This window comes from Styela clava, chromosome 14 (genome assembly GCF_964204865.1).
Source record: "Styela clava chromosome 14, kaStyClav1.hap1.2, whole genome shotgun sequence".
Lineage (NCBI taxonomy): Eukaryota > Metazoa > Chordata > Ascidiacea > Stolidobranchia > Styelidae > Styela > Styela clava.
In genome coordinates this window covers 15,319,049-15,341,445 of record NC_135263.1, presented here as the reverse complement: position 1 = coordinate 15,341,445, position 22,397 = coordinate 15,319,049, and the positions used below count along the sequence as shown (strand labels likewise).

The 22,397-nt window shown below is 36.2% G+C and overlaps 2 protein-coding genes across 2 annotated transcripts; both read left to right on the top strand.

Moving 5' to 3' along the window:
- Positions 1–4,819: 4,819 nt before the first annotated feature.
- LOC120341426 (uncharacterized) lies at positions 4,820–8,910 on the top strand. The gene is made up of 6 exons (XM_039409931.2): positions 4,820–4,970; positions 5,176–5,309; positions 6,023–6,096; positions 6,274–6,342; positions 7,366–7,449; positions 8,257–8,910. The coding sequence occupies exons 1-6, from the start codon at positions 4,860–4,862 to the stop codon at positions 8,397–8,399; spliced, it is 615 nt and encodes a 204-aa protein (XP_039265865.1). The 5' UTR covers positions 4,820–4,859; the 3' UTR covers positions 8,400–8,910.
- A 6,895-nt stretch (positions 8,911–15,805) lies between these two features.
- On the top strand, positions 15,806–19,729 carry LOC120341388 (uncharacterized). Its single transcript, XM_039409883.2, has 6 exons — positions 15,806–15,939; positions 16,161–16,294; positions 16,898–16,971; positions 17,136–17,204; positions 18,119–18,202; positions 18,954–19,729. The coding sequence occupies exons 1-6, from the start codon at positions 15,829–15,831 to the stop codon at positions 19,094–19,096; spliced, it is 615 nt and encodes a 204-aa protein (XP_039265817.1). The 5' UTR covers positions 15,806–15,828; the 3' UTR covers positions 19,097–19,729.
- The last annotated feature ends 2,668 nt before the right edge of the window (positions 19,730–22,397 follow it).

Genomic DNA, 22,397 nt, shown 5'->3' with positions numbered 1-22,397 from the left:
TGGTGCAAATGTACATGCAACGTTGGTGCAAATGTACATGGGTCTAAATATTTATGGATTCAAATGTTCATGGATGCAGACATACAGGCTGTATTTGGTGTTAAGAGCTGTGGATGCAAATCTCCGTCGGTACAAAAGTATGCAAATGCAATTGTCCTGGGTGCAAATGTAAATGGTGCAAAGATAATGAAACCCAATGATTATACTGTGTTCTCATATATTTTAATTGCATCAATCATAAATTAGTACAAAAATAGCTGTGACGAGGCTAAAATAATTTACCGGTACTTTTAAATAATAGGGTTGAATATTTTGAATCAAAATGATTGTTCAAAACATATAAACTAGTATGAGGCGCTTAATCGCGAAACCACCCAAAAATGTGCTCCCAAAATGTTGCAATTGTAAAATAGGAAAAGAAGAATTTTTCTAGAGTCAGTGGTCGAGAAAACATCCATCGTTGACTCTCCATCATCACAATCGGTCACTCATAATGTCAGCTTTTGATTTGATACAAGTCGGGAAAAACATGTATAACAGCGACTACTCTACCGCATGGTTTTGCTGTCCCCTACAACGCTCTGCCCGGGGCGGTTGCCCCTTCCACCCCTTCTAGGCACTCCACTGCTCTTCAGACAAAATTTAAGGTGTTTTTTTTTATTTTTTTAATGTGTATGATATCATTTCAATCTATAACTAGGCATAACGTCGCTCCAATTTTGATCTGAGATGTTTTATAAATTCAGAAAAGTAAACAAGAAATACGACGGCCAGTTAGCACGAGAGACAGAAAGAATTAAATTAGTATTTCTCCTTTGACAGTCAGAAATTTGGTTTGCACATTCACTAATTTGAATTATCTTAGCATTTTCATTAAAAACTAAACTAAACTGAAACAAAAAATTAAAAGGGTAATTACCACATTAAATTTTTGTTGTTAAATTGTTAAAAAAAAATGTGGGAGAATAATTCGAACAAACCACACTACCCTGACAGGGGATGAGGATCCCAGTGATCGGGGCGGGAGTGAAAATTACGAATGTTAAAAGAACGAATATAAGGGAAAATCCACCAAAAAAAGAGAGCCAACGAAAAAGCGGAGATATAGTGGAAAAAAATCGAGAAAATGAAAAAATTGTTAGGTTAGGCCAAGAAAAATCAGCGATCAGATATTGAAGAAGCCGAAAATAGCTAATAAGAAATGAATAATGCAAACCACACTGGCCTGTGTTGTGATTTGTTAGGTAGGGAGCAATAAAAAGTTATCACTAAAAAGTAGTTAGTTATTCAGTAGTAAAGGAATGAAAACGCAAAATGAAAAAGAAAAGATAACGAGCGAGAGTGAAAATTACGAATGTAAAAAGGCCCAAAAAAAATTCTATGAGAAAGAAAGAAGCCAAAAAAGCCCTAAGGAAAGGACGGGACAATATAATGCAAAAAGATTTCAAAAAAGAAAAGTGGGAGTGAAATTGTAGGGTATGAGGATCAGGACTGGCCTGAGTTGTAGCTGGTTGGGGCAGCAATGAAAAATTAAAAAGATACAAAAGGAGCGAAATTAAAAATGAAGAATAAACGCAATTAGTAAGGGTGAGTAAAAATTCGAGGAACTAAATAATAAAAATTCGGCGAGGGGCCTAAGAATAAAGGAACTAATGAAATAAGCAAAATGAAATAAAATGGAGGCCAAAAGCAAAATTAGGATTCAATGAGAATAGAAAACGAAAGTCAAGGGTATATAAAATAGAGATGGAATGAAATGGAAAAACCACGTGGACTGACTGAAGCAGAAATCACTGAAAATAAAAACAGCAGCCAAGTTGCAAGAAGTTAAAAATGGAAAATAAAACCAGCCCTATTAGTAAAAGAAATAGAAGTGAGTGAAAATATAATTTCAGCGAGGCCTCAACGGAAACAGTAGGAGAAATGTGAAAGAAAATAGAAAAATCATCGAGGCTGGCTGGAGCAGCAGAGTTTTTGCACAAAATCATGAAAAATAACACTGGCCGACAAAAATTTTTTTTTATGATACCTAAGATGTTTTAATCGTTTTTAACAAATTTGAGGGCGCTGATTCCAGAAATGATGTTACTTTTTCTCTATCAAGTCTAGTTTTTTTTATGGTATATCCCTGAATTTCCACAATGTATGTATCATGTTTATATTCATTTTACATGATGTATTTGTGCAAATCAAGTATGGTCTATTTACAACTACTTTTTATTCATAAAAAGAACAGTTGTGATATTTAGCTTAGATTTTAATTTTTTTGTTACTGTGGAATCATCATAATTCATCCCTATTCTTGTTATACTCTATATATGTTGATGTGCGCAATCTTATAGAATTTTTGAACTGCTTTATTTATCGCCAGTTTTCTTACCTCCAATCTAACTCAGATTTCCGTGGTCATACAGTCACACACAAGTGCCTATCTTTGAGTTAACGCCTAATAAACAACTATCTCTTAATACTACAAGCGTTAACTCGTATTATTGTTATTTATTAAGATATTATTATCAATTATTGGTATTTATTAAGTGCAGCTTTATTTAACAATATAGCATGATACCTTACCGGTACTATAGTGGTTCTCATCATCCTATTTGTATATTTCTAGTGCATTTTGTTGCCTCATGCACTTTTGTACTGGATCTATCCTATAATTAATAGCTTAGCATTTACCAGAAAAATGCTTACCTTTTACTGCTTTTTTGCCCATTTTTGTCACATTTTCATGTTTACATCTGCCTCCACCTTCGGTAGAGACCTATACGATTTTATATTTAAAAATCACTCAAATTCTGAGTGTTACTGAATTCACTTATACTTTCCGGCGGTCTCTACCCTCCTATGCCGTACTTCGGTACGGCGTCAAAATATAACACTATTTCCGCATCGATTGGAATAACTAACTCGACTTTATCTTTCTGTTTGTTATTCAATAACCAACTGCTGTTACCATGGCTACCTCGACCAGTGGTGTCGGGAGTCACATTCTCATATTAACTAGAGTGACACCGTGATATCGGTCACTAAAATGTGTAAAAAGGCCGTCTTCGACTTTATTATTTTATTTATTATTCACGACTTTTGCTAGTATCCTGTTTGACTTTTTTCTCACTATGATTTAATTTTTAGACTCACTCCCCCAGGGTGACGCTGCTCGATAACCTCTTCTGGTTTATCGCGCCTCCCTTCACACTGAAAGTATTGTTTTATATGTGATTCGTAGTTATTTTTGTCTATTTGTGTACTTTCGGTATGTGATAAAATAAACTACTGACTGACTGACTGACTGTTCTCGCGACGGCGAATTTCATGCTTGTTTACCATCATATCTGGCAACACTGTATAGACATATTATGTTCAGTTGATTTTGATTCATTTTCCCGGCAATTGTGGCCATTTTTGTGTCATCAATTGCCGGACTCTTGAGAGATTCTGGTGCTGAGATAAACATGGATATGTGTTATTACATTCGTGGGATGCCAGCCCACACTCGTGTGACGCTAGCCCACACTCGTTTTTGTTAGGCCATATTAGGAGTAACTGGGCCGTGTTTAGTATTGCATTTGCGTTGCGTATATCAGATATGGTCTCCATATTGTCAAAGCCACCAAGTTTTTATGTGATAACGTTTATAAAGTTAGTAAAATAGTTGGTTAACCCGTTGACGTCAGGCTGAGTGTGGGCTGGGGTAACTTTGGTCCCTGGTCTATCCGCAAACCAAACTCAGAATAGGGAAACGCAGAATGGTAAAACTACTGAACGCTTGGTAAACCCTTAGTATTTTGCAATTTCAGCGAAGCAAATGGTGACTTAATAACACTGCAAACTATCCAACATTGAATCTGACGTTGCTGGTCATTTTCGCGCTTGGGTCTTAATTGAACAAATATTTTTTGAATGTTTATGATTAAACTGTTAAATACAACTGCATTAAATCCACAACCGCATCCAGATGCACATTTCTAAATAAAATATAGAATGAGACTCGAGTTCAGGTTCGAACCGATGGCTTCGCTGCGGAGTGCGGACACAGTAAGTATCCTTGCAGCTATATTATATATTATATTATACCCATTTATGATGAAGCTCTTCCTACATCAGGGGTTTCCGTATCTCTTCTTCGGGCCAAGGAATTTCAAAGACGATTTGTTTTGCATATTCTTTAGAGTCTACTGAAAGCTCTGTAATAAATCAATTCCTCAGAAACAAAAATTTTGTTTACACTGTCAATCAAATCCCTCTATGCGTGTTTATGTAAAACACGTCAAAGATGACGGTGAGATCAATTAAAGCGAAATCGTCTGCAAAATTTTCGTTCCGTTTTTACTGCATTTGGATGTGTATTCTATGCTCGTGAAGTAGTGCTTGGAATGCTTGTGGTGAAAGTGGTGGTTCTCAAATGATTTTTTATTCTCAGGCGAAACCCCATCAGAATATCCGCACTTGGCTGCGATTTATTTAAAATATCATTTGTTAGTCTTAGTTTGAGATCAAGAACAATGTTACCATCACGTAATTCATTTAATTGCATCAGTGTAAGCCAATATGTTAAAACAATATGCAACTGTTACATAACCGGGGCGGACCCGATTGAAAGGAAGTCGGTGCAGAACTTTTATTGTCATTTATGGGAATGAATAAGAATTATCAGAAGATAAATCAGGAAGTTCGAGTTATGGTACAAAATGACCCAAAACTTGAGTTATTGATAAGACTTGAATTGGTACCAATCTACCACATCATTGTCATTTCCTATCAACTATTCCTCAAGTTTCATTAACCTTATTTAACTTTGATTATTAATTTTAGCAGTAGTGGATTGCTAATTTGAAATAGATTCATCACTAATAATGGGTTTTAATTGCTTAACGTTAGCTGTGTTTCTGTACGGATCAGTTTCTTTGGCATTTGCGGAGAAATGCGCGCTGCCCATACCACAAGAAGATCTTGATATTTCAAAGGTATAGATTTATCATTATCTCATCTCTGAAACGAAAGAATATCTTTTCGTTACCCTATTTCTATAGTTCAAATATTATCAATTAATCAACGAAATATTATGCAATCGAGGTACGTAAAATTCATAAGTAGAATAAATATTTATGGCTATAAATAAATCTTTGACGCAAGATAAAAAGTCGAATATATTTTAATTTTTACTTACAGCTAGAAGACACAGTTTGGTACCTCGGACTTCAAACTAACAACGCCGTGTCGGCTGTTGTGACATGTTCTCGAGGGAACAATTTTACAATAACTTCTACTGGATTCAGTGTTCATATGGAAGAATTTGGTGCTGAGTAGGTTACTTTTACTCATTTTCGGACATATATATCATAACTTTCATTGTCTTCAATAGCTTGACCTAACTCGTGAAATGCCACACTTATTTGCACGCGGTGGTCGTGGAAGCTCATATCTCGAAACATTTCCTATTTCACTAATCGTATATACAAGTTAACCAACCGCAATATGTAGTCGCAACTGCAACATGGTGATAAACGTTACCTTTGACCGATTATGGCCTATTCAACAATAAAGATTGTTGGTTTTGCGATTCTCTCTTTGACGTTTAAAATCTTTGACCTTTGTAAACCTGTTTTACTTTCAGTTGAGAATTTGAGCTCCGATTGAGCTTCAACTTACGCGAAATCGGAACCGCCACAAGAAGTGCAATTCTTATTTGATGAGGTCATAACACACAAAAAACGAATCCTATATAGAGGACTATCCTATAATAGCCTTCTAGCGACATATTATACAATCGTCAACCAGTAGCAATTCCAAAGCAATTGGTCCAGTAGTTATTAATAAAAGCGATATTTTTATAACAATAATTAGAAGAATACCAACACAAAGAAAAATATTTTCATAACATAACGAAAGATATATACACTTCGTATCAAATAAGCTGTCAAAACTCAGCCCAATCGCGCCTATTAATACCAAACAATTTGTAATAAGTTGTAGTACAAACTTCTTTGTCCTCGAATAAGTAATATATATATTTTAGGTCTCACAGAGCTGATTCTATCGGTCACTTTATACACCATAGACTAGGAGTTTACCACCGAAGTCCTGAAGACGGTATGACGTATACATTATTATATATTTACAATATACATAAATAGTTCGTTGTACTATATTCTTATTCTCCAATAGGTCTTAAGAACAGTCTTCTATACTTTTAATCTTAGCTTGAACATGAAACTAATTTATATTTATTTCTAGCATACAACTAACTGTAGTACTATTATATTACAGAACCATTTATAAAAGCCGCATACGAGTACAAGTTAGACGGAAAATTTAATGCCAAAGCGCGTAAAATAGGTATGTGTTTATACATATGCGTAACTAACATTTTTCATGCAATTTTGCGGCATTTGCAGTGAAACATAACTTCTTACGTTTTTTTCAACATCATTTTGCTCTATTCTTGAACGATTTACTGTAACCTGACATATCCCGGCTTACTATCATTAATACTTTCTCAGAATGAACCAACCGAGACAGATGAAACTATGTAGCCTAAGTAAGTTGGGAAACTTCGACAGCGAATTCTTTAGGATATAGTTAGATACCAGTGCTTTATCTAGCCTTGTTTGGTTCCCCAGCTATTTATTTTAGGGGGTGGGAGGTGTTTCCAAATGTAGGGGTGGTAGATATTTTGTTATTAGTGATAAAACTATTTGTAACTCCTCATATAAATGTGTTATTTATTTCACTGATCATCTTCAACGGCATATGAGCCACTTTCTGAATATTCAGATACAATTTTATTTAGGTTAAGCATTAAAGTGTGGTGTCACATCTGAAAATTAGGTGTGTGGGGGGGTGAAGTTTTGAGAAGGGTGTTCACCCCCTATGGGGGGTGTAGGGAAATCACTGTTTGGAGCAAATGGCACGAGAAAGCGTCGTAATACATCATGGAAGTGTGGAAATAAATAAAATTGAAAACATTTATATGTGACCATCCCTTTCGTAGAATGCCGTCAGTCTATATAAAAAGCCTAAAGCAACCATAGCTGCAACTGGTAGCCTATCCTAACTGGATACCAAAAGACAGAATAACAGTGCTACAGCGCCAGCAGTGTCTCGAGCAATAAAATACAAAATCTAGCAGTACATCAAGTAATGTACGTCACACTTTAAAACACGGAATTAAATTTTTGGTTTCAGCCAGAGATTCATTGTATAAGTTTGTTGCAGAAAAGTCTATTTAGGTGATTTTAATGATGTCATCCACATTAATTGACGAGTAATGACGATAACCACTATATTTCAAAATAAAAATAGATATTATTTCAATTTTCCTGCGCTATAGGGTAATGTTTTAATATTTTTCCCTTTTAGATGAGGAAAACTTGATCCAAGACGAGTACGTATTTATAACCGATTATTCCAATTACTTTGGAGTAATGCTATGTACCGCAGAAGGTGAGTAAACTATAATTTTATGGACACGTCGTGGACATAGCGATCGTTGTGTTGTTATGTTGTTCTATGACAGGTTTTGAAGAAATCGCTTTTCTTTGATTACTGGACCAATTGCTTAGAAATTTTCAGTGGTTAAAGATAAAGTTTTTCACCAGAAGGCTATCACTTTTTTTTGCTATGACGTCATTAGAATTATCGCCACTATAGGGCGCAACATGTCCATATATTTGAGCATAGCTCTCTTGTTTATGAGTAACATTTTCATTGAGCTCGAATTAAAATTCATCTTAATATAGAAAATTATACTAGCCAATAAGCAAGCCATTATATGAAAAGCTCAGTGGTTCTTAAGTGGGGTTCCCTCGAACACACCGCCAGTTTACTTGCAAATCATGGAGTTTATATTATTATATGAATATTCACTGGTACTCCAGAAGTATGCGCACCATGATGTCGCACAGCCTGAACCCTAACATGGTACACAATCTGAGTTCAGGTTGTGCGCCATCTTGGTGCACATACTTCAGGAGGTCCATTATTTGAATATAATCAAATACCTATCGCTATTGTTTTGCTAGTATTTGGCTTGCTTTTATACATATTTATAGTTCGTACAATTCTTTTATCTGTCAAAAACAAGTGTCGCTTACTATAAGTTAAAATAATCACAGATCGAATATCTCCCCTGCTACATATTTGATTGATATAGGTTTACTGTGAACACCAGAGACATCAGTTTATTTTTATCTTGTCAGAGTAAGCTTTCTAACGTGGTACATTTTACACATATTTATGGCTCATTCACAGGAGAATGGATCCTCTGGAATTCCTTCAAGCAACCAAAGCCATCTCTCAATAGTGTCATCAAATTCTACAACAAACTCCACGAACTTGGTGTCTCTGCTCGTTTTCATGCATCTCGTTGCAATGAAAAATATTCCACCGAATAGAAGATAAATAACCAAACGTTCCATACCGTCACAACCTATGAAATATCCTATTTCGTATAACCAGTTTCTATTTTCATCGAAATTTTTCATTGGATTATTGTCAACTAAAATACCTTAACATGTCTTAATTAATAGACAAGTGTTCAAATCCGTGGTAACTGTTTCATGTATTTTTATTGTTATCGTTTTTGTTGATGGTGAGCCATGTTTGATAATTGGTCGTTCGTGCAAACATTTGTCACATCAATCATTTTCATAAACCATTTTCATTCAATCGTTGATTAATTCTATTCGGATGATTGCGATAAATAGTGCTCTGTGATAACATCTCGGTATCAAAGAAGTTAATATTCGCTTTTTAAAGGTAATAAATATGTTTAAAAAAATTTCCCAGTTGTTCAGTTCATGGTAAATGTTTTGTATATATATCTTTTACTACTGTATAATCTAGAGTTACTATAGTTCGTGTATGTTATATGTAACATATATATGCTAATTAATAAAATTTATCCGGAAAATCGTTTTGCGTCTAAAAGTTTTTTCTGGTGCCGAATAAATTGCTCAGTCAGTCATATCATATTTGAAGCAAGAAAGCACTGCTCAAATAATACTTGGACACAAAAGCCAAAACGAAATATTTTACCCACAATTTCCCCAAGATCATATCCCGGACGAAACTGAACCTGTGGACCATCGTAGCTTACTAATACCGATACCCGGGCTGCCCTATCTTTACCAGGTTCTAAAACAATGATGGTACAATGATGTGCTGATGATTCTTGTGCCAATGTTAATAGAAAAAACGGAATGATTCGACTCACAACTGGGGTAATTATTAATTTGAAGTACTTTACAGTACTTTTTTACAGTAACATATCGTGTCGGCAATGAAAAACTTTCGACTTTCGCGAAGCTAGATTTTGCCAAATCAAGGCACAAGACAGTCGTGACGCTTGGCGAATTAAAAGTCGTGTTCCCATGAATAAAAAAATAATTCAACGAAATTTTGATAAAATATCAGATTTCATAGGATTCATGGAAAATTTAGGAATAAATGAAAGTAATAGCCTTCCTGCGAAAAATATATTTTCAGTCAAATTTCAAAGCAATTCAATTTTCATTCATCAGCGATGACGTCTCGAATCTGATGCGTTCAGCGCCTGTCGTGTATTTAGACAACACCCGTAATTATTATTATTAGTGTACGGAACAGACAGGATAAAACAGTTATATGCGAGCAATATTCAAAGTGCACAATATTTCAGAAAGAAATTGATGTTTATGAACCACATTGAGTGTCACGAGAGTTTTTATTAAAATACTGAATTAACTGCATCGTGAATTGCTTTGTAATTTTTTAACTGTATACAAAGATGGCTCTGAGTCAGATACCGCGAACATCAGCCCTTCACGCAAATAAATAATTTCAACATCCGCATACTAACATAAAACATTCTAAAATCAGAAAAAGCCAAACAACACCTTCGAATAAAAATCAAATCGTGTGGCACCAAATTGTGTGGCGCATCGTGCTACTAAGAGTTAGGAATACGCTCGACACCGCACTGCGGGGTGGTTCACGTAACCGCTGTTTGAATCTTAATCTATCCTAATGTTTCTCAGGCCGAACAACATTTCAGAGGTGTTCAAACCCGCAACTGGCCTGGAGCGCATTTTTTTAACTTGCATTCAGTAAAACAATCATTTCATAACTGGTATGGTCTTCACCGCCATGTACTGTGCATTCAAATAAAAAAAGTGTATAACTATGGCAAGTAATCTTCCATCCAATTCTCACATTTGACAACATTGCAAAATATGTTATGTTGATTACGCAGTTTCCCTGAATGACTTAAACAAAGATGTCAATTGCATATAAAGCAATGTATTAGCAAAGAAATAAGATCCATCAGAGAAGTAAAATCTTTCTTTTTCTCAGTACTTCAGTGATAAAAACTTTGTATCCAGTGCGCACTGACACGTTTATTCGTTTGGACAAATTCTGTGAGAAATATACAATAACACTTTGCTGATAATTCTGCTACAGAATCAATTATTTAGTAGGAAGTTGCTCAATTTCATGAGGGAAATTTTAGTAAGTTGACTGCATTAAAATTCTATGTACTTCGCCTTTGAGAGTTAAAATAAATTGACACCTGGTCTATCCGCAAACCAAACTCAGAATAGGGAGACGCAGAATGGTAAAACTCAGTGGCGGCGCGTGGTCATTTTGACAACCGGGGCAAGCTACTGCGGGACCAAGTCACCCCCATCTACGGGGACAGGATGAGCGCTGTAAGTTCTCCCATCATTTTATGAGTATAAAAACCATTCCATCGGTAACAACCAATCGGCAAAAGCGACAATTTTTAACGATAAGAAAGTGTCTTTAAAACCGGTCCAAGTCACGGGATTAATAAATATAGACATAGTTTATTTTGAAACCTCTTTCAAAAGGAAAGGCAATATTTACCCAGATAAATACAATGACATATTAATAGAAACTTCGGGAAAGCAGACAAAACCTAAAATAAGGTTTAAAACGTTACTATGAAGAAAGGAAAGGTAATGCAAAGATAAGGACATGCGTCGCTCACTCATAGATATATATGCTGCTAGACTTCTACTGCTTGAACATATATGCAACACGCCGCGGTTTCTTGAAAGCAAAATGCACAATAACGCGCTGATTAAAGTCATGCATCCCAGAAATAACGTCTCTGTGAATGGATAAAACAGCCAAGGAATTTAATCTATCTTGCTTCATTGTGTTTCTGAGATACGTTTTAATACGCTTCAGCGTGCTGAATGTTCGCTCTGCGTCGGCGGAAGAAATAGGCGTCGTCAAAATGATGTCCAGAAATTTTTCAGACGCCGCAAAGGTAGTTACTAGAGTGTTATCTATGAGAAACCCATAGAGCGCGCAAGTTGATGTGATGTTCAAAAAAGTTTGATTGGTGTATATACATCGCACTTCATTTTCCAATTTACCCACGTTTTTCATGTGGTAAAATTTGGAGACAGTAGCCAACAAATGGATGGGAAATTGACGTGCAAATTTTGAAAAATTTTCGGGGTTCATCAAAGAGAACGCGGCAAGGTGTTCAGTGCGCAGACGATCGCCTATTTGATTCACCAGAATGTCACAGCATTCCTTTGCAGACAAAATCAAACGCTGCGTTGTTTGCCCGCGTCGTAAAGAAGCACTCCATGTGTCGTCGTATTTTATTGTTTCCCGGATACGAGATACAGCATCGCAGAAGTCTGAAATACACGACTGCACAGACGCTCCATCCATTAGCCTTGACTGCAATGCGCCGTATAATACATCCACGTGATATTGTGGAGAAAAAAGCGAGAAAAAATGAAAACTCACCATCTTCTAGCAGACGCTTTAGACCTGCCGCCTTCCTCACAGAGCGTTCGTCCCAAACCGGAGAGCTCTGAATGCCATTGAAACACTCAATGAGCTCAGACCTAATTTCGGACACGCCCTGCACCACGCGTGATTGGAAGTTCCAACGTGTTGGTGGACAAGCTGGGAGACGGCGGCTACATATCTGGCGAAGGAGGTCAGAGCGCTTCGGCGAAACGGAAAAAAATGAAGAAAACCCGAAACATTTGCAAAAAATATACGGACGAGAAGGGTATCAAGACACATATTTTTAATAACGAGGTTAAATTGGTGTGCATAACAATGTAAAATATGCGCATGAGGAAAATCTTCTTTTATATAAACTTGAACACCATGTTTCGACCCACTCATGACTGGCGCGCCGTCATAAGTTTGAGCTATCAATTTTGACTTCGCGTTGTAAGGCTGTAACACTTCTTTCAGTACAGCCGATATCCCGCAAGCCGTGCGATCAACGATTGGTACAAAGCTGTGAAATCTCTCGGTAGGTTTACCATCTTTCACAAACCGAAAAATCACAGCCAGTTGGTAAACGCACGTGATGTCAGTTGTCTCGTCAGACTGAATCGAAAGGAACTGGCAATTCTCAATTTCCAGAGCCAAATGTTGTAAATAAATTTTATACATTGAGTCGAGCAAATCATTTTGGATATCCTTAGATGTCCCTTTCGAAACAGTTGCGGCATCAAGATGATCTCTCAATACTGTATCTAGGGATGCGGTGTATTCCACCATATCCAAAAATACCCTTCTATTAGAAGAGCCAGCCCGTTCATCGTGCCCACGGAGGGACAGCTCGTGACAACCAATGAACTTCAAAACATCTATCAATCGACCAGGAACATTGCGGTTTTTCTCGACGCTTTGATTGTGCCGACGAATAGAAACCGCGCGTCCTTCATCCAACTGTGCTGCAATATTAACATTTCCGAATGTTCGGTATTTTACTGCATTGTCCAGATGCTCCATAGAAGATTGATGATCCCTGGCACGCTCGGAAAGATGTTTAAGATCTCTAAAACCAAATTTACACCAACGTGAGTCACGGGCGGTAGCAAAAAATACCCCACGGGCGGTAGCAAGCCTCCGTCATGGGATTGTTCCAGTGAACAATTTTTTGGTTGATAAGGCCCAAGACGTTGTACCTCTAATTTTTGTTCCAGCGGCAGCTGCGAAAACGGAGTGCGAAGTAGTGCATCAACCTTATTCATTATGACGTCTAAGGCTAAGAAATGCGGAGCCGGAAAGAAGTGAGGAGCTCAAAAGGAATGTGGAAAATTGAAAGCAAATGGACTAAAGGTCTCTAACTGAATCAAATAGCGAAACAAGCGACTAAAACGAAGGCGAGGAAACTATCAACTCTTCAAGCAACCAACGAACGAGAAGGAATGCGTGAATATGTCAACACGTTTTTGTAAGAAACGTCGACATTGTGTCGTCATAATTTCGGGGCTAGCCCCGATCGGCCCCGATGATTTAGTAAAAGAAACAGAAAACAAACGAGACAAACGCGGCGAGTGGAAGATAAAAGAGAGAATACGATATACAATGAGCAACCGGGGCAAAATCGGCGTCGCCCCGTCAACGTTCGGCGAAGGCTTTGCGAGCGAAAAAGGAACCATGTCGGGAGAATATGGCTAGTGTAGACAGTCTGTGCAACCGATATTGAGGTATTTTTCGAATATTTTTTTTATACCGAATAAACAACCGTGGCATTGCCCCGGTTGGCCCTATTCACGCGCCGCCACTGGTAAAACTACTTAACGCTGGGTAAACCCTTAGTATTTTGCAATTTCAGCGAAGCAAATGGTGTCTTAACAACACTGCAAACTATCCAACATTGAATCTGACGTTGCTGGTCATTTTCGCGCTAGAGTCTTAATGAACAAATATTTTTTGAATGTTTATGATTAAACTGTTAAATACAACTGCATTAAATTCACAACCGCATCCAGATGCACATTTCTAAATAAAATATATATAGAATGAGACTCGAGTTCAGGTTTGAATTGATGGCTTCGCTGCGGAGTGCGGGCACAATAAGTATTCTTGCAGCTATATCTTATATTATACCCACTCATCCACTCATAATGAAGCTCTTTCTACATCAGTGGTTTCCGTATCTCTTCTTCGGGCCAGGTATTTTCGACACTTTGTTTTGCATATTCTTTAGACTAAAGTTCTAAAGAAAGCTTTGTAATAAATCGATTCTTCACAAACAAAATATTTGTTTATACTGTCAATCAAATCCTTTCAAGTGTGTTTATGTAAAACAGGTCACTGTGAAATTCATCAAAGGTGAGATCATCTAAGAAATGGCCTTTTTATTCTGTCTTTACCGGCTGCATTTGATTGTAGATTCTACGCTTGTAAAGTACTACATGGTACATAAGGACCCAAACATGAAGTTAATGATAAGACTTGAGTCCGTATCAATCTAGCTCAGGGGTGGGCAATTACTTTCCTGAGTGGGCCGGATGCGGATAATAGACTTGATTACTGGGCCGGATGACCAAAATCAATATGATCAAAAACGGTTTATTTGAAATTCGCAACTCGCACAAGTCTATTAGTCAATCGCCTTCCCGTTTCCCTAATCGCGTTTAAGTGATGTAAAGCATCAGGTATTTGCAGCAGGGGATATAGTAAATAACATTGAAATATTAGCGTTGAAAGACATCGAAAATGTCATGAGTACAGACAGAATAATTTGAGTACTGTAAATCATGTACTAGACCAGTGGTTCTCAAACTTTTTTCGCCCCATACTGTACTTTTAACGTTATCATCGCCCCAAAAAACTACAACAAAAACATCAAGTTACAAACAAATTTATTGCGAAAGAATTAAAAAATAGCATGGTACCTGATGTTGTTAATAAGATGGAGGAATTTTAGTCTGGTGCAATCTAAAATCATCATCATTATTTGATTTGACCCTTTTCTGCCATCAAATATGATGTTATAAATGGAGGAACCAACAATTTTACGTCGGCAAAAATTCCAGATGACTTGCGGTGACTATATTTTCAGTACGAGGGAAACGAGTCGTCGCGCTCACGACATTCATCAAAATTGCCGACTTTGTCACCGATGATGATTTTCTGTTGCGTAAAATATTTAGTTCATGGCCGATACGAGCATTAAAATTGTCTCGCGATATTAATTCAATTATTTTCAACGTGAATCGCCGTTGCGCCGAGTTACAATAAATGAAAATTTCACTATTCTGAAATACTACAATCTGATCTTTGGTTTAAGATAATTTTAGGATATCACCGTTTGCAAAATCCCAATGTCTGAGTACAATTTAATACGATAAAGTAAAAGCATAATAACTTTAATGCAGTAAACTGGCGCCTCACAAACAAAATGTTTGGGAACCAATGGACTAAGCAATAGTTACCGATTGAAAATTTCGAGATAATTTAGTTTACCGACATAATTTCGATGTTCTCGGCTTAAATCGGTGTTTTTAACTTAATTTTAATCACCGAGAATGCGCAATTGCCCCTATCGCCCCGTTTCTTATCTCTTTTGCCCCCACTTTGGGAATCGTTGTACTAGACTAGACAAAAGGAAAGACATATGTTGGGGCATTCACAAACGCACAAAAAAATTTGCAGGCCCAAATGCTGATATATCAAGAGCTTGAGAGTTTTTTTAATGACTTAAATGTTTCGGAGGGATGATTTTTGCACACCATATTCAGGTGTTTGTAATACGCGATGAATTACGGTATTTACTTTGGCCGACGATCAGTTTCAATTTATATCATCGATATCTTCAACGGATATTTATATTCCTAAAAACTATGGTCATAATTTCAGCGGGCACAAGTGGGCCGGATGAACACTCCGGTGGGCCGGATCCGGCCCGCGGGCCGTAATTTGCCCACCCCTGATCTAGCTAAACCCATCATTGTCATTTCTCATCAACTATTCCTCAAATTTATTCAACTTTTCTTTTAATTTTAGCAGTAGTGTTGATAATCTTAAATTGATTAATCACTAATAATGGGTTTCAACTGCTTAATGTTAGCTGTGTTTCTGCGTGGGTCAGTTTCTTCGGTATTTGCAGAAAAATGCGCGCTGCCTATCCCACAAGAAGAGCTTGATATTTCAAAGGTATGGATTTACCATTCACTCATTTATGAAACGAAAGAGTACCCTTTACCCTATTTCTATATTTCAAATAGTTTTTCATATATTAAAGAAAAATTGTTCAATGACCTATTATGCAATCGAGATACGTATTATTTATAAGTTGAATAAATATTTATGAATATAAATAAATCTTTGACGCAAGATAAAAAAAAAATCTAACTTATTACAATTTTTACTTACAGCTAGAAGACACAGTTTGGTACCTCGGAGTTCAAACTAACGACGCCGTTTCGGCAGCCGTGACATGTGCTCGAGGGAACAATTTTACAATAACTTCTACTGGATTCAGTGTTCATATGGAAGAATTTGGTCCTGGGTAGGTTGCTTGTATTTATTTTCGGACATATCATAACTTTCATTCTCTTCAATAGCTTGACACAACTCGTGAAACTCTCGACATTTCCTAGTTCACTAATCGTTACATACAAGTTAATCAACCAATAAGTAGCGAGGATTGATAGACACATGGTGATCAACATGACCTTTGACCGATTATGACCTGTACAACAATAAAAAGCCACCAGATATCAACTTACGCGAAATCGGAACCTCGACAAGGAGCGCAATTCTTACTTGATGACGTCGTCGCACACAAGAAACGAATCCCATAGAAGCCACAGAAACTTTTGAAATATAATAGTAATAAATAGCTTTCTAGCAAAATACACTATCTTCAACAATAAGATTTCAAAGCTATTGATCCAGTAATTAATTATAAAAGCGATTTTTTTAGTACTATAAGAAGAAGAATACCAACAAAAACCAAAACAACAACATCATGACAGAACAAAAGAAATACACTTTGTGTTAAAAAAGCTGTCAAAACTCAACCCATTCACATCCAATGATATTAAACAATTTGCAATGAGATGTAGTACACAATTTTCTGTCCCCGAATCAAGTAATGCCTATATTTTAGGTCCCACAGAGCTGATTTGATCAGTCACTTTATTCGCCATAGACAAGGAGTTTACCACCGAAGTCCTAAAGACGGTATGACGTATACATTATTATTTATTTACAATCTATATAGTTTGTTGTACTAGTCTCCAATAGGCCTTTAAAGCAGTCTTCTATGCTTTCAATTTTAGCTTGAAACATAAAACTAATTATATTTTTTGTGACATACAACTGACTGTAGTACCACTATTTTACAGAACCGTCTTTAAAAGTTGCACACGAGTACACGTTGGACAGAAAAATTAATGCCGAAGCGCGGAAAATAGGTAGGTTTATACGTGGGCCTAACGAACATTTTTCCATGCAATTTTGCGGCATTAGCAGTGAGACATAAATTATTACGTCTTTTTCAACACCATTTTGCTCTATTCTTGAACGATTTACTGAAACCCGACGTTTCCTGGTTTACTATCATTAATACTTTCTCCGAATGAACCAACCGAGACTGATGAAACTATGTCTTTATGTAACTTATGTTTGGAGCAAAAGGCACGTGTAAGCGTCGTATTACGACATTATACAAAAAATAAAATTGTCCCCTACCCTCTCTAAAAAAATGGGGGGTGCTACGATTTTGTGTCTAGAAAACATTTGACAACCCCTATCTAGATTAAAGTACCTAATTTAGCTTTAAAATGACTCATTCTGTTATGAAGAGTGATTTCTGATGAGTGCGGAAAGAAATAAAATTTAAAACTTAGAGTCTACATTTACATATGGCCATCCATTTCGTAGTATACCGTCAGTCTATGCGTGGATTTTTTCAGTTCGAAATATCTTCTAATATGGTCTGATGTCAATCATCTTCTCAATATTCACTTCAGTTAATGACATTTTCATCTTTTAATTACCTAACTCTAAATACATAACACTTGAATAGTACGGACAATAGCTAATTCCGTAATAAAACCTAAAATAAAACACCAAAATAACTGTATTACAGTAATGTCATCCTACTGACTGACAACAAAATAATTATGCCCATCATAAACTAAAGACCATAAAATCAGAAACAAACACAGTTGGTATGCTACATAGAAACTTACAATAATTTTACAGACATATGCTGAATATCCGATACTCTGAACACTTTATAGTGATAATCACTATATTTCAAAATTAAAATTGATATTATTTCTATTTCCCGGCTCTATGATATTTTAATATTGTTCCTACTTAGATGAGGAAAACTTGCTCAAAAAGGATTACTTATTTATAACCGATTATTCCAATTACTTTGGAGTAATGCTATGTCCCGCAGAAGGTGAGTAAACTGTATTTTTATTTTTGAGTAACATTAACATTCTTTCATTGTGCTAGAATTATAATTAAACTCCATATGAAAAGTTATACTAACCAATAAGCAAGCCATTTTATGAAGAGATCAGTGATTATTGAGCGGGTTTCCAAACACAGTGTAGTCCATGGGTCCCACCAGTTTACTTGCAAATCCTAGAGTTTATAACATCATTTGACCATTATTTGAATATAATCAAATACCTATTGTTCTGCCAGTATTCGGCGTGCTTTTATACATATTCATAGTTTGTTCAATTCTTCTATCTGTCAAAAACAAGACCGCAAACCTTAAAAGAAAGCAATTAACGACAGACTCAAGTTTCTCATCGATTTATATGAGAATAAATGTAAATTTATTTAGTTCGTATTTTTATTCTACAAAGATCTGAACATAAGTATTTTAATTTTATTAATCAAATGATGTTTTGCATAGGACAAGTAAACCATTGCGCAGGGAGTCGTCGAACCTTGGTAATGTTTCAATGGTTTTTCAATTCACTTGAATAACTAATAACCTAGGCCTTTGATGCACAATGGTTCAAGATTATTGTTGTTGGGTGTGGCTTACTATAAGTTAAAGATCGAATATCTCCCCTGCTACATATTTGATTGATATAGGTTTGCTGTGAACATCAGGAACATTACTTCATTTTTATCTTGATAGAGTAAGCTTTCTAACTTGGTACATTTTACACATATTTATGGCTTATTTACAGGAGAATGGCTCCTCTGGAATTACTTCAAGCAACCAAAGCCATCTCTCAATAGTGTCATCAAATTCTACAACAAACTCCACGAACTTGGTGTCTCTGCTCGTTTTCATGCATCTCGTTGCAATGAAAAATATTTCACCGAATAGAAGATGAATGACTAAACGTTTGATACCGTCACAACTTATATATTCTTTTATTTCGTATAACCAGTTTCTATTTCCAACGGAAGTTTTCATTGGATTATTGTCAACTAAAATACCTTATCATGTCTTAATTAATAGACAAGTGTTCTAATCTGTGGTAGCTGTTTCATGTATTTTTATTGTTATCATTTTTGTTGAAGGTGGGCCATGTTTCATAATTGGTCATTCTTGCAAACATTTGTCACATCAATCATTCTCATAAATCATTTTTATTCAATCGTTGATTAATTCTATTCGGTTGATTGCGATAATTAGTGCTCTGTGATAACATCTCGCTCCAAATCCGATATCAAAGAAGTAAATACTCGCTTTAAAAGATATAAATATGTTTAAAAAAAATTCCTAGTTGTTCAGTTCATGGTAAATGTTTTGTATATATATCTTATACTACTGTATAATCTAGAAGTATTATGGTTCGTGAATGTTATATGTAACATATGCTAATTAATAAAATTTATTCGGAATATCGTTTTGCGTCTAAAAGTTTTTTCTGGTGCCGAATAAATCGCACAGTGACGCATAGTGTTTATATCATATTTGAAACAAGGAAGCACTGCTCAAATACATGGACACAAAAGCCAAAACGAAATAATTCACCCACAATTTCCGCAAGATCATATCCAGGACGAAACTGAACATGTGGACCATCGTAGCTTACTGGTACCGATACCCGGGCTGCCCTATCTTTACCAGGTCCTGAAACAATGATGGTACACGTGCTGATGATTCTTGTGCCAATGTTAATAGAAAAACTAAATGATTCGACTCACAACTGTGGTAATTATTAATTTGAAGTACTTTACAGTGTGTCGGCATTGAAAAACTTTCGACTTTCGCGTAGCTAGATTTTGCCAAATCAAAGCGCAAGACAGTCCTGACGCTTGGCGAAATAGAAATCGTGTTCCCATGAATAAAAAAAATAATCCAGCAAGATTTTGATAAAATATCAGATCTCATGGGATTCATGGAAAATTTAGGAATAAATGAAAGTAATCGATTTCTTGCGAAAAATACATGTTCAACCAAATTTTAAAGCAATTGGTCCAGTAATTAAAGAAAAAGGCGCTTTTTCATAACGATAGGTAGAAAATTAAAACATGAAGAACAAGAACAACACTCAAACTTAAAATTTCGGTTTAATGCTCGCCAGTATATTTCTAGTATTCACGTTTGTGATTGTGACGTAAGCAATGACGCCACTAAACAACATCTTTCTGAAATTTTCGATATACTTTAACAAGAAAATTCGCATCGGTGATTTTGGCTCCATCAGTGATGACGTCGCGAATATGATGCGTTCAGCGCCTGCCGTGTATTCGGACAATACCCGTAATTATCATCATGAGTGTACGGAACAGACAGTTCATGCGAGCAATGTTTACAGTGCACAATATTTCAGCTTAATAGAAAATTAAATATTTCAGAACATTAGAAATTGATGTTTATGATCCACATGGAGTGTCACGAGAGTTTTTATTATATCACTAAATTAACTGCATTGTGAATTTCTTTGTAACTTTTTAACTGTATACAAAGATGGCTCTGAGTCAGATACCGCGAACATGAGCCCTACACGCAAATAAATAATTTCAACATCCGCATACTAACATAAAACATTCTAAAATCAGAAAGTTGATTATATCAGTCTACATTAAGCTGATGCCGATACATACCTAGTACAAACACACTAAATGTTTCTCGGACAGACCTTGTAAGCCAAACAACACCTTCGAATAAAAATCAAATCGTGTGGCACCAAATTGTGTGGCGCGTCGTGCTAAACAGGGGTGGGCAATTACACTCCTGAATGGGCCGGATGCGGATAACAGACTTGGTTACTGGGCCGGATGATCAAAAATCAGTATGATCAGAAACGGTTATTTGCAAATACCTAGAGTCCTAGACACAATGATCAATGGGCCGTTATTACAGGGGCTGGCAAATTACGGCAGCAGCGCAAAGAAAGTTGATAGAAAAAAAAGCTTAACAGCTGGGCTAATGGGTTATGATAACGTTAATAATAAAGATAGCACAATGTAACAATTGCGGTCATGATGACCGTATTTGATGAATAGATTATTCAAATCCAAAGAGAATAAATGATGCGCATTCCTGTCGTTTACGATTAGCTTAAATTACTGTAACTTGGGATTTAGGAGGCAAGTGTTATTTGATTTCACCGTTGATGGTTTTTCTGTTGCGCAAAATATTCAGTTCAAGACTATTACGAGAATTAAAAATGTCTTGCAATATCAATTTAATATATAATATAATTAGTTTAATTATATATTAAGAAAAGGAGCGATCTTGGTCATTTGAATAATTTGAGCCACTTAAGATTATTTTTAAGAAATCCCCATTTGCAAAATTCCAAGGTCGGTCATAAAATCCCATGAGTACAATTCATGACGATAAAGTAAAAGCATTGCGACTTTGAAATAATGCGGCGATATGGCGCAGCACAAACACATATTTGGGAACTGCTGGGATTTGCTTTAGTTTCCGATCTGATGAAAAATAACAAATTTTTTGGGAATTACCAGGTTAAAAATAGAGCTTTGAAAACGAAATTTATGATGTTCTGCATTAGATTCTGTGATATATATATATCTTATGACTCCGTTACTATCTTACAATAATCACTTCCTCATTTTCAGTCGCTAATTGGATTTGCGGATTAAATTTTTAGTTTGTATTTAGTCTCTCGTTTCAGATGACCACACAATATGGAGTTTTGCACACTTCACGCACAGTTCCAAGGAAATCCTTTTCTCGACGTCCTCATAATACAGGGATAATTCCCTGTAATATAGTTTACCGATATATTACTGATGTTCACGTCTTAAATACCCATGACATACTGAAGTAACTATCAGCGATTTATATCCCCCCTGTACTAGACAACGGTAAATAAAATGTATTGGGACATCCACGAACACGCGCGTAGCAAAATGCAGACCAAAATGCTGATATTTCAGGAGCTGGCGTTTTTGAGTTATTGTACAGAAATTATTCAGATGGTTTTATGTTTATATTCAGGGCTGATAGTACGTGTAGAATTACAATATTTACATTTGCGGACGATTTGTTGTTACTCCGAACTCTTCAACGATAATTTTTTTGCATGAAAACTATAGCCTAATTTCAGCACGAACAAGTGGGCCCGATAAAACACTAAAGTGGGCCGGATCCGTCCCGCGGGCCGTAATTTGCCCACCCTTATGCTAAGAGGAATACGCTCGAC

Excerpts from the sequence above, each read along its gene's own strand:
- LOC120341426 (XM_039409931.2), top strand. The coding sequence starts at position 4,860 with ATGGGTTTTAATTGCTTAACGTTAGCTGTGTTTCTGTACGGATCAGTT. Across the intron at positions 4,971-5,175 it reads AAGATCTTGATATTTCAAAG|CTAGAAGACACAGTTTGGTA; the intron begins GTATAGATTTAT and ends TTTTACTTACAG. Across the intron at positions 6,097-6,273 it reads CCACCGAAGTCCTGAAGACG|AACCATTTATAAAAGCCGCA; the intron begins GTATGACGTATA and ends ATTATATTACAG.
- LOC120341388 (XM_039409883.2), top strand. The coding sequence starts at position 15,829 with ATGGGTTTCAACTGCTTAATGTTAGCTGTGTTTCTGCGTGGGTCAGTT. Across the intron at positions 16,295-16,897 it reads ATGGAAGAATTTGGTCCTGG|GTCCCACAGAGCTGATTTGA; the intron begins GTAGGTTGCTTG and ends CCTATATTTTAG. Across the intron at positions 17,205-18,118 it reads TGCCGAAGCGCGGAAAATAG|ATGAGGAAAACTTGCTCAAA; the intron begins GTAGGTTTATAC and ends GTTCCTACTTAG.